The sequence below is a fragment of the Vitis riparia genome, chromosome 6 (genome assembly GCF_004353265.1).
Source record: "Vitis riparia cultivar Riparia Gloire de Montpellier isolate 1030 chromosome 6, EGFV_Vit.rip_1.0, whole genome shotgun sequence".
Classification (NCBI taxonomy): domain Eukaryota; kingdom Viridiplantae; phylum Streptophyta; class Magnoliopsida; order Vitales; family Vitaceae; genus Vitis; species Vitis riparia.
In genome coordinates, this window is record NC_048436.1 from 21,080,912 (window position 1) to 21,101,780 (window position 20,869).

Here is a 20,869-nt window from a genome sequence, read left to right on the forward strand (position 1 = left end):
CAGAGAAAAATGAACCAAATATTAAAAATGCTAAGAATCAAGAACTCCAAACTGCAAGGCAAAGGGTGAAATAAACCATCAACATTTTGGAGACCAGAACACAGAATTTGGGCAGCAAGGAGAAAAGCCCACATACACATAATTCCAGAATTGGCAAAGGTAAGAGATGCCAGTTTCTTCTCTGTTTGAAAGAAGAAAAAGAATACTTGAGAAGATTTGGAACTCAACATGAAAATAAATGATATCGAACACATATATGGTATGTTTCATGCACCAAATAATTCTTGATCATAGCCGTGCTCTCGCTTGCCTGCTTCAGGGTCTATTCTTTATTGGTTTCAGGATCTGCTACCTAACTTCTTGAAGTAGCTCCCTCGGCTAAAATTTGAATAGAATGATCTGCTTCACTGATGACCAACTTGAATTCAACTCCTTAAGTGAGAGGCAATGCAAAAACAGTCTCAACAGATAGCCATCTCTGCAACCACATGTGTTTTTTAGCTTGTCATGTCCTCAACCAAACTTTCCCAGGTTATATATGGAGGAGCACTGACATCCTTTTGCATGTCTTTACCAGTAATCTTTACAAGAACAGAATCCATCTTTGAAGTGGTGATACCTAATCCTGTCTCTGACAATTATTTCCCGTTTATAGACCTTGGAGATGAACTTTGTTGCTTCATGGCAGTCTGCACAGACTCTCAAGTTCTTCACTATGCGTATTGCGGTTCCAGGTGGTGTATTGATCAACCCAAAAGCAATAGCTAACTTCTCACTGTGCTTTGATAGTGCCGTCTCCTTATCTTCCTCATCATCAATGTCAAGCAACACCTCTCCAAATTCAGGAACATAACCAGCATTCTTTAACTTAGTAGTCATCTCATCTAAGAACAAATAGAGCTGCTTGGTTTGGGGGTGAGACCGATCTCCAACTAGGAACTGATGGAACACTCCATTCAACTCAATGGAGCTGCAACCTGGGGTTTTCTTTCTACCACTAACTTCAATTTTCTGTCTCACAGCCTTTGCTTCATCCCATTGCCCAGTTGCAGAATACAAATTAGCCAGTAGTACATGACAACCAATATGGTCAGAATCCAATTCGTTAATGATTTTTCCTATTCTTTGTCCCCTCTCGATATCTTTGTGAATCTTACAAGCACCAAGTAGTGCCCCCCATATAATAGCATCAGGAGCCATTGGCATATTGAATACAGTCTCCTCTGCCTCTTTCAAGAACCCAGAACGCCCAAGTAGATCCACCATACACCCGTAATGCTCTATTTCTGGCTCAATCCCATAAGAACTTGCCATCGATTTAAAGTAACCTCTTCCCTCCTCAACCAATTTTCCATGGCTGCAAGCATTCAATAATGCAACAAATGTGACTTTGTTAGGAGAAACCTTCTCAACCTTCATTTGTTCAAAAAGATCAATTGCTTCTTTGGATTTCCCATGCATAGCATATCCACCAATCATGGCATTCCAAGGCCAAACCTTGAGTTTCAGACCATATTCATCATGGAAAACTTTTGCAGCAAAGTCAATCTCTCCACACTTTGCATACATGTCTAGGAGACTAGCAAGCAATCGCTCATTCATCTTGATCTCACTCTTGTCAATGTAAACATGTATCCACCTTCCTTGATCCAATGCCACTAAATTGGCACAGGCCGCAAGGGCACTTGCCAAGGTAAATTCATTTGGTGTGGGACCTGTTTGCAGCATCTCATGGAAGAGATCCAGAGCCTCCATAAAACAACCTACCTAAAGGTAAAAGTTTTGTCAAAAAATCTTCTCCATTGTTGAATGGTAACTATATTCCATGTTATGAAACTTCAACAACTGCTCATTTCCTTTTACAAAAATGAGATTTTTACCAAAGAGGCTGTTTGGTTTGCTTCTTTGACACACTTATTGAGCGATAAAATTTTATTCAAAATCATAGATATTTAACCACCATGTGCATTTATAGAAGCCAAACAGAGTATTTTCGAAGTGAATAGCCTTGCTCTTTCTGTTGATGCATCAAAAGCATGGTTAAAATCAGTAACACAACAATAGGCATGGTGAAAAGAAATTCCCGCATAACCTAAAAAATGGAAAGCCAACTTGTGTAGCATTCGCCAAAGTGAAAAAGAGACACATTCAGGCAGTGAATGAATGAAAGGTAAAACCAGGTTCCAGTGTTATACCTGAACATAACCGGCAATTATAGTACTCCATGACACCACATCCCGTTCACTCATTTCATCAAACATTTCCTTAGCTCGACCAATTTCACCCGACCCAACATACCCACCAATCATAATATTCCAAGAGTATAAATCCTGGTCCAAGCTCCAATCAAACACCCTTCTAGCCTCATCAACCAGGCCCCAATTCGCATACATTCTTATCATCGCATTGGTAACGAATAAATTGCTCTCCAATCCAATTTTAATGGCGTGAACCCGAATTTGTTCCCCCTCCAAAACCCCCAATCCATTACCACACGCCTTGAAAACAAAAACAAACGTGTATCGATTGGGCAAAAAGCCCGAAACCCGGACCATGGATAGGAATATTCTCATGGAATTATGCGAAGAAGTGGGTATAACTGCATGAGCCTTGATCATGGTGTTGTAAATAAAGACATCGGGTTTAGGAATTTGATCAAACAATTGGTGTGCATAAGAGAGAGAGCCAAAGGTCGAAGCTATCAACACTTTGAGGAGTTTGTTTGCTGTGATCGGGTGTAGGATGAGCCCTGTGGTGATCAAATGCGCATGGGTTTGTTTGATTTGGTTCATTGATTTGCAGGACTCAAGTGAAAAGAGCCGTAGCTGGTTTGAATTTAACGGTTTTTTGAAGGTGGAGTAGCATCTTTTCATTTCAAAGAGCTACTCCTGAAATTCTGATTGATTGCCGACAATAACAACACAAATTTGGGTTTCTGTTTTTCTGTTTTGTCAACTATTTGTTTTCCTTTTCGCCTATTTTCTCAGCAACCAAACAATACCCTCAGAGAAAGTAAATGAAAATAACACTCACGCCCTTTGGAACGCTTGTTAAACAAGGCGGCAACCGCTGGCTCTACTTTATAATTTGAAAAATGCTTTCAGAAAAAAATAAACGAAAATAAGATAAAAGAAAATGTTTTCATGTTTTATAGAAAATTAGATTCAACTCTATACTTAACACTTAGACACTATACAAGTTGGATTGAAATTGAGCCGAATATTTCTTGGTTTTGGTTGAGCTTAAGTTAGCTATCGACCCAAATCGACCCATTCAAATTATAAACTAACATAAAACTTAGAGTATAATTGACAATAGTTTTAAAATGTATTTTTAATACTTAGAATTTAGAAAAATTGATATTATTTTTTAAAATAATTGACAAACATACTCTTAATTTGTTTTCTTGACTTTTGTTTCATTTCCATTCTCAGCAACCAACTAACCCAAATCCTAAAATTTATGTAGATGTAGAATCCTCCGGATAATTTGGGATATCTTTGATTGCACTTTTATTTTAAAATTTTAAAATTTTGAAAACATGTTTTATAAAATGAGGTTTCAACTTTGGGTTTTGAAGTTTTAGGTTGTGGGCATTATGGTTTGGGCCCAATAGACCCAACTCAAGTTTAGGCTAGGAATTCTAAACAATGTCAAAGTGTCACATTTTTGTTACAAAAGAATTCAATCACCATATTATTATTTATTTTTATTTTTTATTTTTACTTTTTCTATCAAATTCACCACACCGTCTAATATTTTTCAAAATAAAAATTATTTTATACATTGAAGAAAGCAAGCACAACTCAAGAAATTTAAGCATAATATTTATTGACTTCATAAATGATGTGGGGTTGGACAGCTAAAATTATTCACTTTCTTATCATGTTGGTCTTCCCATATCTCCCTTTACATGAGCTTGAATGGTGTCTTTTGTTTGTTGGGTATTGTCAATATATTAGGGTTTTTTTATTAAAAATAAAAGAAATTATTAATTAACAACAAATTTTGAAAAGCACTTTAAATACTAAAAACAATATTTGAAGGTAAAATGTTTCCAAATATTCAAATAGTTTGATCACAAAACAAAAACAAAAACATATTTTTCAATTCATAAATATAAAATAAGATACACTCCTTCCTTCATAAATAAGAGTTAATTTTATTTATATCATTACGGGATTTAGTGTGAGTTTCAAATGTTATTAATAAGTAACTTTTTATATGTATTTTGTCTATAAAATTTATTTTTTAGAAAATAAAATTTATTAATTAAATTATATATAAAAAAGTTATATTTATAAGGATATGAAATTTAAAATCAATGATGATTTAGTATATTTATATATCAAGGAATAAAATTAATTCTTTGAAAATTATTAAGACCGATAAATTCTTTCTAAAAATAAAAATAATTTTTAAAATCTATTGTACGATGTTTTGTAAAATAAGGGAAACTTGTGCTTTCATGGGGTGATTTGGTAAATATATATTTTTCAGAAACCAATTTTATAAAATCTGGAAACTAGCTTTTAATGTGAAAATTATATTTTTTTTGTGCACTCTGAGCCGGCTCAATTTTTTTGTACCGAAATTGCCCCTTTTTTTTTTTTTCCTCCCGCGCCTCTCCCTCCCTCTGCAGTGAAACCGGCCGGCCGGCATCATCATCGGCTGCGCAATCTCCCCCTCTCTCCTTTTCCCTTCCCTCTTTATCTCTCTTCCTTCTCTTTCGACATCACTAAGAGAGAAGAAGGCGGTGGCAATGGTAGAGAACCAGGGCCGGAGGGAAGAAGGCGCGGCTGGTTGCCATTGACGGCGGCGGCGGCGGAAGCAAAAAAAATCCCCATTTGATCCCCAAGAAAATCCAACCCCCATTCGATTTCCGGGAAAATTCATTCTCATTTGATTTCCGAGAAAATCCAAGCAAAACCCCCATGGAAAACCAAAAAAATTGCCTTTTTTTTTTTTGCTCCCTGTGTTTTCTGGATCTGTTCTAGGGGTCTTTTTGCTTTTGTGCCATTAGATTTAAATTTCACGAACCCTAAATCCACGATTTCGGGGAAAATTCATCTTCGTTTGATTTCCCAGAAAATCCATACTAAACCCCCAAGAAAAACCAAAAAAATTGTTTTTTTTTTTTTGCTCCCTGTGTTTTCTGGATCTATTCTAGGGGTCCCTTTGCTTTTGTGCCATTGGATTTAAATTTCACGAACCCTAAATCCACGATTTGGAATTTTTTTTTGCTCCCTGTGTTTTCTGGATCTGTTCTAGGGTCTCTTTGCTTTTGTGCATTTGGATTTAAATTTCACGAACCCTAAATGCACGATTTTTGAGCCAGGTTGAAAAACACAACCTTTGCCTGCCGGCCGGTGATGACGCCGGCCGGCCAGTTTCACTGGAGAGGGAGGGAGAGGCGCGGAAGGAAAAAAAGAAAAAAAAAAGGGCAATCTCGGCACAAAAAAATTGAGCCGGCTCAGAGTGCACAAAAAAAAATATAATTTTCACATTAAAAGCTAGTTTCCAGATTTTATAAAATTGGGTTCTAAAAAATATATATTTACCAAATCACCCCATCAAAACACAGATCTCCCTTTTTTTTTTTTTTTCTCAACTCCTTATCAAACTTTTTTTTTTTTTTTATGTTTTTTATTGTCAAAATCAAAAACGTTTTAAACATATTTCAAGTCCGATAGTACAACACGTGTCGATGGATAACAAAGTGGGTAAGATAAGATGTTATATTGTGATGTGACACAAAGATTCCCCTCTCTAAAAGCACGTGATATGTATATTGTGATGTAACTTTGCTTTCAATCCATAAACGGTGAGACCATCCACAAACGACGGCAGGGCAAGGTGGTCCCACCTCCAAGATAATTCATGTCCTTCTGGAAGGCAATTATTTTTTTTGGCCACCCCTTGCCGCATCTTACCTTAATAGAACGAATTTGAGAAAAATGTAACCCAATTTAGGATAAATTTGAGAAATTTTTTTAGAATCGGTTTTATTTTATCTCGATTATATATAATATTAAATAAAAATTTATTTTGATTTTTCATCTCTCAATTCTTTAAGAATAGTGTATGATAAAATTTTAGACCTTTAAAAATGAGATGTATTTAACTAAAATATAAAAGATGAATGAAATTAATCCTAAATTAGCAAATAAGACATGTATATTTTATGGATTTTCAAAATTACAAATTGGAGGAGAAAATTTGGTATTCGGTATCCAACCTACAAATATGAGAAATATAAATTATGAAAAAATGGTCTAACTCGAGACTTCTTATCAAATTGAGTTTTGATACTATATTGACCTATTAATTTTCTTAAAGTTTTAAGTTAACATGATTTAGGTTAAAAATAGTGTATGATGAAATTTTAAACCTTTAAAAATTAGATGTATTTAACTAAAATATAAAAGATGAATGAAATTAATACTAGACCAGCAAACAAGACATGTGTATTTTACGGATTTTTAAAATTACAAATTGAAGGAGAAATAGAATTTGAATTCGGCATTCGACCTACAAATTTGAGAAATATAAATTATAGAAAAATGGTCAAGAGTTCTGATACTATATTGACCTACCAATTTTCCTAAGGTTTTAAGTTTACATGATATAGGTTAAATATGAATATCATGCTCCCTTAACAAATATAACATTGGGACTTAAAGTCTGTTTGAATACTCTTTTTAAAAATAATTTTTTTATATTAGAAAACAATTTTCCAAATTTTTGATGGAAAATAGCTTTATTAATAATTTATTTTACAGATTACTTATTTTTTTAGAATAAATTAATTTAGGATATTTTCAATTATTTTATATAGTATTCTTAACAATAATCGAACTTTTACTTTGTATATAAATATATAATAAACCATTATTTGTATTTAATTCTTGAATAATTCAAAACTATTTTAGAATGGTTCTCAATTAGAATTATTTAAAAAAAAATATCCTTAATTTATGAGAGGTTATGGATGACAAATTTTACTAATATTATTTTATTACAAAATTTACACTTGATATACATTGATGGTCTTTTGACTAACAATTTAAGTTCTTTCGATATCAATATATCATATTATATGACTCTATTCCTTAGAATTAGTGGAAGCTTGAAAAATCAATTTAATACCTTAAAGTAACTCAATAACTTAATTTAAATAATTAAGTATAGTAAAATAATTTAATAGTATGACTTAAAATTAAAAATAATTTTAAGTAATAAGTAAAAACAATTATTTTGTTTTTAAATTAATCAACGTTTTTATTTTATATTTTTACCCTTATTTATCTTAATTACCTATACGATCTTTTTTGTTATTTCATGTTCTTCATTGTTACTCAACCCTTTTTTCCTTAGTTGTAATTTATGAAAATAAATATATAAATTTGATAATTTATAATAAATTTTAAGTTAACTTTATTATACAACCTTAATAATTAAAATAAGAATTAAATAATAAATTTTAAATCAATAACTTAATTATAATTTAACTTAAAATCAATTTAAATTATTAAGTAATAAATATTAAATTTTATCAAATACCCTCATAATATCATTCTTAATATTTTAACAGTCTCAAAAATAAACTTAATTTGTATTATTAATAAAATTAAAAGTAATTACTAATGTGGAATTATTTGAAATTACATCTAGAAAGTGTATTTTAAATTATTTTTATAAACAACTATAATTTTATATGTAAGGAAAAATACAAGTGTCCATATTTTTTACGAGACGGATACATCACATTAAAAAAATTTAAATTTTATGATTCAAAATTTTATTTAAAATATCAAATGCTCTAAAAAATTATGTTTAATTTTCAAATGCTATTTATAATTAATATTTAAAAAATTATTTCAAACATGGCTTTTTTGGATTTTTTTTTTTAAATTTTAGAAATTTATTCTTCAAAAGACAATTTTTACCTATAATTGAAAAAAAAAATCATCTCTTTGAAAAAACGATTTTTGTTTGGATTTTTTTCTCAAAATAACTTTTAAAAATCGTCCATTCAAATGCTTCAAATCAAATTACGTGACAAACTTTCTTTCTTAGTTATGGATTTTAAAATATTTTCACAACGTTTTCTAGGATTTATTGCTCTTGTTTCCTTGTGAAGATGATGCCAACCAAGATGTGTGGCTTTGGCATGAAAATTTAAAACATGGGAAGAACTTGTGGATTCCATTTCTTGGATTTCATACAGAGAAAAAAGACGTAATTTGAATACGATGAATCAACCCATATATTTCTTTTCATATATTTTCTATGATAAATGAAATCACAACATGTGTGGTCCAATATTCTTTCAAAATGGGATGGAGCCATGGTTAGGTGGTCCATCATGAAGGCCAAAACACCACGTGATGAACAGTAATATGTCCCACCTCATTGGATGATACTGATCACTCGGTTGGATATTTAATCTCATTGATCCTTCATCTAGCAGATTGCGCTGATTGGATTTTGTCCTGGGGCCACGCTTGTGCTTCTCACGTCTCAGTCAGACATGACAGTTGCTTTGTATTTTATCATTACGTTGAAAGGAATTTAGTTATAAACCACATTTTTTTCTTTCTTTTTGTGATTACTTTCAAATGTCACTTTGATGATAAGTTGGATGGTTGTATTTTTGCTAAGATATTTTTTTGAGGTATTTAATCCCATGAGCTGTATTTGGATTTTAATAAAATTAAAGCTATTTTTTCTTGTAGGTTTGCAACAAGCAAGTTGGGATTGTATTAGCCCCTATGATTAAATATGTTAGAGATTTGATGTTGGACTTGAAAACTAAGCTCGATATTGTATTGACTTCAGAAGAAAATTCGAGATTGTGTTAACTTGACATGGTATTAGGCTTAAGAAATAAGCACGGAATTATGAAATTGCGTTAAGAGTTGGTGTTTGTTTTAGCCGGATTTGAAGTGATCACTTGAATTATATAAAAAAGTTTAGCTTGATGTCATTAGTAGTTAATTAATTTTCAAATAAGATGGTTAAGACTTTTTTTGACAAATTAAAGGCAAGTGATGACGAATTTGTAAATGAATATTAGAAGAACAATATAAACATAAGAGAATGGACTAAGAAGTATTCCAACTTAGAGTTATTTCAATCATGGCAATATATACAAGTGCATCAAAATAGACGTCGGAAGGCTGTTTAAGGAAGGCTGCCCAGGAAGGAATTTTAGAAATTAGAGTGATTGAGCAATAACAAGGAAGATTGGTTAATCAAAATGAAAAATTCTGGTAGTGATCTTGTTGACAATGATCAAAGGGAATATTTTTGGCAATGATGATAGTAACCTTGTTAGCAATGATTACTAAGAATTTCAAATTACTTCATTCTTTGACCTTGAATCTTGTAGGATGTGTGCATATCTAATATTAGGTTCTTTAAATTTAACATAACGAAAACCTATAGCAATCAAAACCATAATATGACATAAATCTAGAGATAAAAACTTATACTTGCAATTTAGATGTTTCCATATCAAATTTAATTTGATGAAGATATTCCTTAGGCATTATAGATCTCATAAGTTGATTAATTTTCTACTCATTTCACAAATCTTGACATAAAAGAAGGGTGGATTTCTCTTTAGAAGAGAGGTTAGGGTTTGCTCTTTGGAGTTTGTAAGACAATGGTAAAAGTTGAAGCTCTAAACCTCTAAGAGTTTATATAGGCTTTTCTATAAACTTAAGTAACTTTAGCTGAACTTGGGCTTGAACTATTTAATCTAGTCCACTTAAGTTCTAATTAATTAATTAGTTTATTGAGTTTCATTAATTAATTAGCTCAATCTAGAACTTTCATTAATAAGATCATATGTAAACTTGCCTTTTTATCAAAATATCTTTAAAATTGTGAATTACAAACCTAAAATAACCTCAAATAAACATACCACCTTAAATCGGGAACTTAGACAAGGATCATTAAGATCTATAGGAAAATAATGACTCTTTTAGAATCTAATTCTAAAGTTGACTCAATATTCTACTAAATAGAGTTAACCTCATTTTTGTATCTTATGATATTACGAAGAGACAAATTAAGCTTGTGTCTGTGATTTATTATCCGCTACATGCAAATTCCATATGAACTGGTGTTTGTAATCTAATGAGGTATGTGCTATCAACCTTTTAAGATTATCTTTTCATTATTTGAGTTACAGATTCTCTAATCAATTGATATACTTTAACTCACAAAAGACATGTGTCAAATTCTACTTAAAGAATTACTACAATCATAGTTTTCCTAATCATATATACTTATGGTTACTTAAGGGGATATATTACCTCAATCTCATATGATGTCATAGTGTCTCTATCAAGAATACATATTGCAACCAACTTCCATTAACAATGATTAAATCTGTATGAAATATATAATCACTTTAAGATTTTACCAATAGATCAAAGTATCTTATTGATTTCAACAGATGCTTAATATTCTTTAAGGTTGAGAGTTTATGTAGTATAATAGTTTAGGGAATTATGACTACTTGATAATTAATATTATGATTTACTGTAAATTCTATCTAATGTGTAACCATACACACTAGTGTACTTACCATGGGAAAACTATTTTAATGATCAAGATAAATAATCTCTTCAACTAAGAGGTAATGCATTAGTCTCTACTAGATTGCTCATACCAATGAACCGATTATAAACTTTTTATCATCTTGTAAGGAATCTATGACTTTAATTTTTTTTTTTTTTTTACAATTTCCAATGTAACCAAGTCATGTACAATTCAAGTGATAGAGACGTGATGTTCAAAATAATCAATTAGCAAGTAGGATAGTAAAGTGAACCAAAATCATAAACAAACAAAATTTATTAATAAAATCAAAATATGTTATATCATGTTATGCTTTTTAATGCTCTATTCTAATAATGATTTGTTTTAACTTTCTATTTTTGTGTCTTATCATGCACTCTCAAACTGGAGAGAGGAATGCAATGACCTCTTAAGTTGAACTTAAAAAAAAGAGTTGAGTGGCATGGAAGAGACTTAGTGAATATGTTAACAATTTGAGAAATAAAAGGAATATGTCTATGAGCAATCTGTTTGTTATATTTTCTCACATGAAGTGATAATTAAGCTTAAGATGTTTTTTTTTTCTAGCATGGGAGACATGATTTCTAGAGATATGTAAGGCATAAGTTATTTGTGAGTAGTTGAGGTTTGCCTTCCAACTGTTATGCCTTGTTCCTCCTCAATCATCATCCCTATGAGCAAAGCATCAACAAACCACCATTGTTGAGTCCATGATTAAGCAATTATGGGAGATTGGTCAATCAAAAGGAAAAAATTTAGTAGTGAGGACAGTGATCTTGCTGACAATGATCAAAGTGAAAATTTCTAATAATAATCTTATTAACTATGATGAAATGAAAAAAATTCTAGCAGTGATCATATTGGAAGTGATTTGTTTAAAATTTTCTACTTTGGAGTCATAATAAGTGACAGATTCAACTTATGGGAGAACTATGTTAAGGGAGAGATTAGTTATGTTTTATAACTATGCTATTCTTTAAGTAATGACGATTCAAAGAACAAGCTCAAGATTTGGTGCAAAACTTGAGATTCGACGTGACTTAGATTTAAAGTTCGACGATTTGGTGTAAGTTGAATCACATAAAGAGGTTTAATTTGATCACGTTTTTAGCCAATTGATTATTAGATAAGATGATTAATATGTTTATCATAAGAAGTAACTTTTAATGATTAACACTTTTATCATAACAAATGACATCAAAACTAGGTCATAATGCTTTTATCAAAGCATGTGGTATTGGTACTAAGACATGGGTTCACTTATACTAACCTTATTAATGGTTAATTAGTTGTTAAAACTAAGTCGCCTTAAGACCTCTTGTAGAGAGTGGGAGATTTGTTAGATTTACAACGATACAAAATTGGTGTGCTTTGTATTGACTTCAAAAAGTAAGCTAAGATTATGTTACTTCGGGATTGATATTATTTTATAAAACAAGGCTAAGACTTTACTAGTTTAGGATTTGGTGCCAACTCCAAAAAGTAAACCATTAGGTCATGTTTGGTTCTTAGAAAATTTAAGAGAAAATGAAAAAAAAAAATACAGAGAAAAAAAAATAGAAGAAAAGAATAAATTGAGGGAAAAAAAGAGATTTTAAAGTTTTTTTGTTACTTCAAACTTATTTAACTTATTAATATAAAAATTAAATAATTTAAAATATATATAATTTTGTAACTAATTTTAATTATATTTGATATTTTTATATTTTTCATACAACATAATTTTTTTTAATATTTTTTTCTTTTCTTAGTAATTTCTACTCACCAAACATAACCTTGAAATTATTTTAAGTTTCAGCGACTTCAACCATACAAAAAAAAAAAAAAAAAAGCCTATTAATAAATTGATTTTCAGACGATACGATGAACAACTTCAATAATTAAGTTGCTCCCGTTAAAAGACACGTGGAAGAAATGACTAATCATACCGAACCGATGAAAATGAACAGACAAGAGTGGCACTAAAGCCCTCCGTGTCTGACCAAATTAAGATTTCAATTTCGGTGGAGGGCTTGATGGAAAATTTCTCTATCATCTTGACACGCATGCTGGCGTACAAAACAGTGACTGTATTATTATTAACTTTGAATAGATAAGGCTGGCATGAGGATGGGGCCCTGAGGGACAGTCCTATATGGCAGGTTTCAGATGGCATATCTGGCATAGCCTCAGAGGCTGTACTGATGACCCGCTGGCGCCATTATGAAGGCAACCTACTGTTTTTTCACCCAACTTCGATGTGTGGTTCAGGTAAGGAACACGTCACCGAAATTATTATTATTGTTATTGTTATCAATGTTACGATTTTAAGTGATGATGTTAAAAAATAGAGGGAAGGAACAATTTTAAAAATATTCATAAAATAAATTTTTTTTAAAAATTATTTTTATAATATGCATATCCTCCTCCTTAATATTCGGGTCAATCGGCGTACCATATTTTTTTAATATTTGAGTTAATATATATATCATACTCTTTAATACCGCTAGTTCTATATCGATATATAAAAAGACAGATGAAATCCATTCAACACCGTACATATAAAATTTGAACTCTCGTTCCCTTAACAAGATTAAAAAATAATTGACGAATTGTTCTCAAACAAATTGTAAGATTATAATGAGGAGAAAAAATCTTGAATACTAATCAGTGCATGATTTTGATAATTAATTTTCAATTCGGGACAAAAAAAGGAAATGGAAGTTTGATTCTAATAAGCTTTTTTTTCACATTTTTGCCTACTTTTATGTTTTACAAAAACAATCAGTTTACTCCTAATTTCTAAGTTTATGAAAGATTTGGTTTGTTTAGCTTTCATTCTAATTTTATTTTCTACGCATTCAAACAAAAAAAGGAAAAATTGCCTTAAATGAATACAAAGTCATTTATGCTAACCAAGAGCTTAATTTTCAGCTTAATGACAGATAAATGTTTTTTTCCCTCATCCGGGCAATTTCCATCAAAGTGCAGAATGCAGCATTCACAAATAATGTTTCGGCCACTCTTAAAAGACATAGACTTTTCCAAAAGATGAGAATATCATGCGGAAATCACACGCCATGAAAGAGATGGACTACAGCATCATTGTTGGAGATTTTTTGTTTACAAAAATTGGAATAGAAATCAAAATGAAAATGAATCACAGTCGAAAATTTAAGGGAAAATAGGAGGGAAAGAAAATTAAAAAACACATGAGAAGAAAAGAAAAGAAATAAAAAATAGATTCAAAGTTTATAAATTATTTTATATGTTTTTTTAAAAAATTCATTTTACTTATTTTACTTATATAATATTTTAATTAATTTTAATTATATTTGATTTTTTTTTCGAATTTTTCATGATAAAATTAAATATGAGAAAACTATTTTTCTTAACATTTTTTTCCTTCATAAATATTTTTTGGGAACCAAATATAGTCTAAGTAAATATTTAATTTATACTGTCATTTATAATTATGATTCAAAATTGGTTGTAATAAATGAAAAATAAATTCAATTTCTAATTCCATGCTTTCCCAATGTTCCAAACATACTATAAAAAATAACAAAACATATTGAGATGAACCTTCATAACATGCCCAAATCCAATGGCTAATCTACATTGCATCCCTATTGTGACAAAATCGTTGTACTAGATCAATACAATTGTTAAAATTGTTGAGGAGTATAATTTTTATATTGAACCCAAATTTTATAAACTTAATTTTTTAGAAAAATTGATAATTTAATATGGTGTTAGAGTTTAGTTTGATAGGAAGTTTTGTGTTCAAGCATGATATGTATATTTATATTCAAATCCTCTGCGAGGATGTAAGGGAGCATGATATGTATATTGAACCCAAATCTTATAAAAATTGATAGTCTGAATGAAAATATGCTAATGTCCTAAAAATTTTATGTTCACAAAGAAACCGGAGACTCATACTTCAGAAATCCTTATCCAAATGTGAACAATAATGTTGATGTGGTATCTTGGATCGAATTATTGCATATGAGGACAAAATTCATCTAGTAATACCCTTCATCTAAGTTTTTATTTTCCATCGTTGAACATGTGGAACATCTCCTGAAAGCCATGGCTTTTCCTCACCGATTTCCACTATATAAAGAGATATTAGCCCCCAGAGATTTCATACCTAAAGCGAATTAAGCCTTTCATCTACCATTCTCCCTGCTGGAGATATGTTCAAGACTCAGGTCCACCAGTCACACACTGCCCCGACCTTCTTCCTGTTGAACAAACCGTGCATCCCCGGCCCCGGAACTGCTTCATTTTCCGTCAGGCCGAGGCCGGAATTCCGAAAAAAGTACAGGAATGTTAGGGTTGGCTACGTCCCTGCCAACATTAAAGCAGTTGCTAGTGATACTGATACCCAGAAGTCCGTATCTGTTAAGGCCACTGTTACTGTGAAATTAACGGTTGGAGGGTTCTTGTCTAGCCTGATAGGGTTGAGCCATGGGCTCGATGATGTATCGGACTTGCTCGGTAAAACACTCCTCTTGGAGGTCGTCAGTTCAGAGGTTGACCCCAGTAAGTATTTCACCATACCTCAATTCTATACTATAGGCTGGTGTTGATTTCATACCTCCATTTTCAGAGCAATTGATAATGCTGAAAAGACAAAACACTTTTCCACATATTCTTTTCTCCATCAAATGCTCTTTCGCCTGTTTGTTAGAACTGTAAAATCCACTGATTAAGTACTGATATTTTCGTTAATGATTTTTGTGAAGAGACGGGCTTAGAGAAGAAACCCGTCGGCGCATATGCTCATCGGGCTGCCGAAAAGGACGGGGAAGTAACATATGAATCAGACTTCGTGATTCCTGATGATTTTGGGGAGATTGGTGCGGTTCTTGTTCAGAATGAGCACCACAAGGAGATGTACCTGAGGTACATAGTCCTTGATGGCTTCCCAAATGGCCCCATTGAATTCAACTGTAGTTCATGGGTTGCTTCCAAGTTTGATGACCCTCAGAAGAGGGTCTTCTTCACCAACAAGGTAATTAGCCATCAACCATCTTCATTACTTGCATTAATAATTTTTTTTACCCTATGTTTCATGGTGCTACACGACTCCAGATTAATTAAAACGGAAAGGGTTTTGAAAAATAATTTTTTACAACAATTTTTTGATATTTTATAAAATAAAAATTTATTTAAAAACTTGAAATGTTTTTTAATAATTTAAAAATATTTTTTATATTTAATATTTTATTTTTAATAATTTTATATGTGTATATACTTATTTTTTAAAATCGATCTCAAAAAATAAATGAAATAAACTAAACAATGTTAAAAGACATTCTTTTAAAATAATATATATTTTTTTTAAGAATAAAAGGGTCGGTTTGGTTCTTGTTTTCAAGAATTGTTTTCTGTTTTTAAAAACAAAAAACATAAAAAACTTGTTTGGAGAAGGGGATGTGTTTTTGTTTTTTGTGTTATCAAAAATCACTTTTTTGAAAATAATAAAAAGATGTTTTCATTATTAAAAAAATAGATTGTTTTTAATATTTTCTCTTATTTCTTTTTGTGTTTTTTTAGTTGTTTTTATATTTTTACAAATGTGAGTTCCACCCAACCACCACACCCCCATCTGCAAATCCTTTCTTCTTTCTTAAATTATTGAAATTAATATACTTATATATATTAACAAAGTCATTATTTGTTTAAGAAAATTATAATTGATGTAAAAATTTTAAAATGAAATAATTTTTTTTAATTTAAATGAATTGTACATATGAAGATTATTTATATATTTATAATGTCAAGTTAATGAAAGAAAACACTTTATGAATTAAAAATAATAATTTTTAAATATATTTTTTATTTTACTTATTCTAATTTTTTTTTAATTAATTCAATTAAATATATATTTTTTGTTTTTGAAAATAAAAACTGTTTTCCAAAATCCAGTTCCTAAATACAATTTTTTTTTTTTTTGGAGAAAATTCAAAAAACAGTTTTTTAAAACAGTTTTCAAAAACAGAAATCAGGCCTTGAAAATATCGAAGGATTTTAATGAATTGTTTTAAAAATCTCAGTTTTTTTTCTTTCGGATCTGATCCACAACCTCTCATGTTCTCTAGTTCCATCGAATACCTCTGTTGGTTCGTACATATGGTCCCTAAAAATCTGTGTAGGACAGGTTAAAGCGAAACTGGTCCCAAGGCTTTAATTTCACCATTGGGGTGGCCCTCAAGTGACACTTATCACATGCTTCGTCCTTTCTACTACTTTTCAATCTAGCTTTGATTCTTCTTTTGCTTCGTTTTCTTTTCATTTTCAGTGATGAGTCGGAGTCCGTTTATTTGATTGGATCCGGCTTTACAAAACCACTATTTTTCCCAGAATTTTCTCTCAGAGGGTCTCCTCAGGACCACAAGCCACAATGAATCAGTCCTTTTGATGTTCCATTTTTTGGTGTGTGTGTGTTTTTTTTTTATGTGATATCAAAAGCCACTTTTAATTGGAGAATATAAATTAAACAAGAAGCCTTTTTTTTTTTTTAATTCTTTCTATATATATATATATATACCGATGTGGATAAGGTGGAGGTAGCCGGATATTGGAGTCAAGGCTTAGGCAATAGGTAGAGCGATATGTCTGTGGAACAAAATCAAGGCGTGTGGCTCCACAGGCAGTGATGGTTGCTTTCAAAAGCTGGATAGCTGAGAAGAATAAGAAGATACAAAAGTCAATCTAATGGCTAATACCTCACAAGTGTATGGAAGTAGTCCTCAAATCGGTTAATACCACCAAACATGATCTTATAACCATGCTTTCGAAAGTAACCAGCACTGCTCATGGAACCACAAAACTAGTTAAAGTTTTTAAAATCATTTTTGATATTTACAAGCCGGATTTTTAAGATTTGATATTTATAATTGATTTTCAAATACTCGACAGTTAAAGTATTATGAAAATGATTATTATGACGGTGTTTCGTACTTTTTAGGATTTAATCTACTTATCTGTGTTCTGTGTAGTCATACTTACCATTGGAAACACCAAGTGGACTCAAGGAAATAAGAGAAAAAGAGCTTGTAACTTTGCGGGGTAATGGTCAAGGAGAGCGCAAGTCATATGATAGAATCTATGACTATGATGTATATGATGATCTGGGTGATCCAGACAGCAGTCCTGAACTGACTCGACCGGTACTTGGTGGTAGCAAGCAGTATCCCTACCCAAGACGATGTAGAACGGGGCGTCCAATGTCTAAGATCGGTACGAGAATCAGAACTTAACTTAAACTTTGACAACAAAATATGTACATTCAGAATTGTTTGATTTAAACTTAATTTACTCATATGGGCAACCGCCATCGATACATGCAGACCCGAAAGCAGAGACAAGGAGTTCAACCGTCTATGTGCCAAGGGACGAAGCATTTTCGGAGGTGAAGGAGCTAACATTCTCTACAAATACGTTATACTCAGCGTTGCACGCTGTGTTGCCGGCAATAGAGTCAGTGATTACAGACACTAGTCTTGGATTTCCACTCTTCACCAAAATAGATGAGTTATACAATGAAGGAATCAATGTTCCTAATCTTAAAAAGCATAAGGTTTTGCAAGATATACTGCCCAGACTAGTGAGGGCCATCACTAATTCTACAGATAGTCTCCTGCAATTTGAAACCCCTCAACTGTTGCTCAGTAAGAAAAAGACCTTTACTCATCAAGATCTATACTCCCTTTTTAACACTTCTCTCAATCTCATGTGTTTTTGCATTTGCAGGGGACAAATTTTCTTGGTTTAGGGATGAGGAGTTCTCACGCCAGACTCTTGCCGGTCTCAATCCATATAGTATACAATTGGTTAAGGTATGAAAATGATCAATTTGCTTCAGGATCAATATTAATCACTCTAGCTTGATGTATATTACAATGAACTTACCAGTTTCCATGTATGACAAAAGAGTTGCATAAAATCATGCAGGAATGGCCATTGAAGAGCACACTCGATCCTAAGATCTATGGTCCCCCTGAATCTGCAATCACCACGGAGATGGTCGAGCGAGAGATCAAAGGATTCATGACCGTTGACGAGGTATGTACTTCTCTTTTTTGTCTCTTCTTCCTCTTTATCATTCTCCCAGTTGAACTATGTAAAAGTGAGCACATGAATGAATGCAGGCACTAAAACAAAAGAAGCTGTTCATCATAGATTATCATGACATCTTATTGCCATACGTGAGCGAAGTAAGGCAAATCAAAGGGACAACGCTGTATGGATCAAGGGCACTTTTCTTCCTAGGCCCTGATAACACATTGAAGCCGCTGGCCATCGAACTCGTCCGACCACCCATGGATGGGAAGCCGCAGTGGAAGCAAGTGTTTACGCCTAGCTGGGAAGCCACAGGTTCCTGGCTCTGGAAACTTGCTAAAACTCATTTCCTTGCTCATGATGCTGGTTATCACCAGCTTGTTAGTCACTGGTAAATGCCATTGCCTTTCATTTCTTCTCAAAATAATGCCTGGAGAATTATTTGCACTTAAAACAAACTTATCAATTTTTTTTCTTATATTTATTTCTTCATTTTTTTCCACTTCTCTTTGGAAAACATTTTCAGAGAAGTTTTTTGCAGACTAAGCTTCATGAATGGCGGTGAGCTAACATGAGACCTCCTTTGCTTATTTTTGCAGGTTGAGAACTCACTGTGTAACAGAACCTTATATAATTGCAACGAATCGACAACTTAGTGCAATGCACCCAATCTATAGACTGTTACACCCTCATTTCCGGTACACAATGGAGATCAATGCTCTTGCTCGAGAAGCTCTCATCAATGCTGATGGGATCATTGAGTCCGCATTCACACCCGGAAAGTATTCCACTGAGATCAGCTCTGCTGCCTATGGCCTGCAGTGGCGCTTTGATACACAGGGACTGCCAGCAGACCTAATAAGCAGGTACATATTAAGCCAGAATCCCTTAAGTTATCCAACTTATGGCAAATATAAATTTTTTGTCATTATGCTCTCTTTTGGTCATTAGAGTACTAATACTAGTTGATTTACATTGTTGGCCGTTTCCTAGATGATAAACTAATGGTCTATTTGTGAGGAATAGAGGGCTAAAACAGATTCCTACCGAGTCTCGTTGCTAATTAACAATTTTGTTTTGGTAATGCCAGGGGAATTGCTGTTGAGGACCCAAGTTCTCCACATGGCCTAAAGCTAGCAATCCCAGATTATCCTTTTGCCAATGATGGTCTCCTCCTGTGGGATGCCATAAAAGAATGGGTTACCGATTATGTCAATTTCTTCTACAAGGATGCGAGCATGGTGAAGTCTGATGCAGAGCTTCAAGCATGGTGGACCGAAATCCGAACAAGAGGCCATGAGGACAAGAAAGATGAAACATGGTGGCCAGACCTCAAAACACCCCAAGACCTAATTGGGATTGTCACAACTATGGTATGGGTAACGTCTGGGCACCATGCTGCCGTCAACTTTGGACAATATGCTTATGCTGGTTACTTCCCCAATAGGCCTACTATTGCCAGGACCAACCTCCCTTCTGAGGACCCAACTGAAGAAGCATGGCGCCGGTTTTTGCACAAACCTGAGGATGAACTCTTGGCATGCCTGCCTACACAGCTTCAAGCAGCAAAAGTTTTGACTGTTTTAGATGTGTTATCAAGTCATTCTCCAGATGAGGAATACCTAGGGGAGCATTTGGAGCCAGCATGGGGTGCAGATCCCTTAATAAAGGCAGCATTTGAACGGTTTTCTGGAAGGTTGAAAGAAATTGAAGGAATCATTGATGCTAGGAATGAAGACAAGAATTTGAAGAACAGACACGGAGCTGGAGTGGTTCCATATGAGCTTCTGAAGCCATTTTCTGGAGCTGGTGTGACAGGAAAGGGAGTTCCATACAGTATCTCCATTTGAAGTCGCAATGAAATGCTTTGGGAGTGAAGTTTTGAACTCATTTTATGGTTGCAAAACAATGTAAAATGTGAAATTCGAATCAGGGTAATAAAGAAATGCAGTCTTGAATGCAGGAAGATCAGTTATTGCATCTTCGTATTCTTAGTAAATTAGGCTATGTTTGGTTGGAAAGTAATAAGGAAAAAAAATATATTAAGAAAATTGGTTTTTTAATGTTTAGTTTTACTATGAAAAATACAAAAGAAAATCAATATAATTAATAAGTTAGAAATTTCCTTATTTTAAAATTATTTAATCTTTATATAATAGAAAAAAAAAAGTGAAATGTGTTTGAAGTAGAGATGAAAATATCGATAATCACGAATATATCA

General features: G+C 32.4%; 2 protein-coding genes across 4 annotated transcripts; one reads left to right on the forward strand and one right to left on the reverse strand.

Annotated features, from left to right (window-relative positions):
• Nucleotides 1-21: 21 nt before the first annotated feature.
• Nucleotides 22-3,071, reverse strand: LOC117915619 (pentatricopeptide repeat-containing protein At5g66520-like). Of its 3 annotated transcripts, none has more exons than XM_034831225.1 (2): nt 2,196-3,071; nt 22-1,767 (listed from the first exon to the last, which is right to left on the reverse strand). In XM_034831225.1, exons 1-2 carry the CDS (start codon nt 2,871-2,873, stop codon nt 571-573), a joined length of 1,875 nt encoding a protein of 624 aa, XP_034687116.1. In that variant the 5' UTR covers nt 2,874-3,071; the 3' UTR covers nt 22-570. The 3 variants fall into 3 exon arrangements, with proteins under 3 accessions (XP_034687116.1, XP_034687117.1, XP_034687120.1); XM_034831226.1 differs by having other exon boundaries at nt 22-1,763; nt 2,196-2,317; XM_034831229.1 differs by having other exon boundaries at nt 22-2,017; nt 2,196-2,238.
• Nucleotides 3,072-14,705: 11,634 nt separating this feature from the next.
• LOC117915616 (linoleate 13S-lipoxygenase 2-1, chloroplastic-like) lies at nt 14,706-20,628 on the forward strand. Its single transcript, XM_034831221.1, has 9 exons — nt 14,706-15,123; nt 15,327-15,595; nt 17,586-17,826; nt 17,937-18,257; nt 18,340-18,425; nt 18,541-18,651; nt 18,738-19,039; nt 19,248-19,514; nt 19,739-20,628. The coding sequence occupies exons 1-9, from the start codon at nt 14,775-14,777 to the stop codon at nt 20,496-20,498; spliced, it is 2,706 nt and encodes a 901-aa protein (XP_034687112.1). The 5' UTR covers nt 14,706-14,774; the 3' UTR covers nt 20,499-20,628.
• Nucleotides 20,629-20,869: the final 241 nt, after the last annotated feature.

Excerpts from the sequence above, each read along its gene's own strand:
- LOC117915619 (XM_034831225.1), bottom strand. The coding sequence starts at position 2,873 with ATGAAAAGATGCTACTCCACCTTCAAAAAACCGTTAAATTCAAACCAG. Across the intron at positions 1,768-2,195 it reads TAATTGCCGGTTATGTTCAG|GTAGGTTGTTTTATGGAGGC; the intron begins GTATAACACTGG and ends TTTTACCTTTAG.
- LOC117915616 (XM_034831221.1), top strand. The coding sequence starts at position 14,775 with ATGTTCAAGACTCAGGTCCACCAGTCACACACTGCCCCGACCTTCTTC. Across the intron at positions 19,040-19,247 it reads CACCAGCTTGTTAGTCACTG|GTTGAGAACTCACTGTGTAA; the intron begins GTAAATGCCATT and ends TTATTTTTGCAG. Across the intron at positions 19,515-19,738 it reads CCAGCAGACCTAATAAGCAG|GGGAATTGCTGTTGAGGACC; the intron begins GTACATATTAAG and ends TGGTAATGCCAG.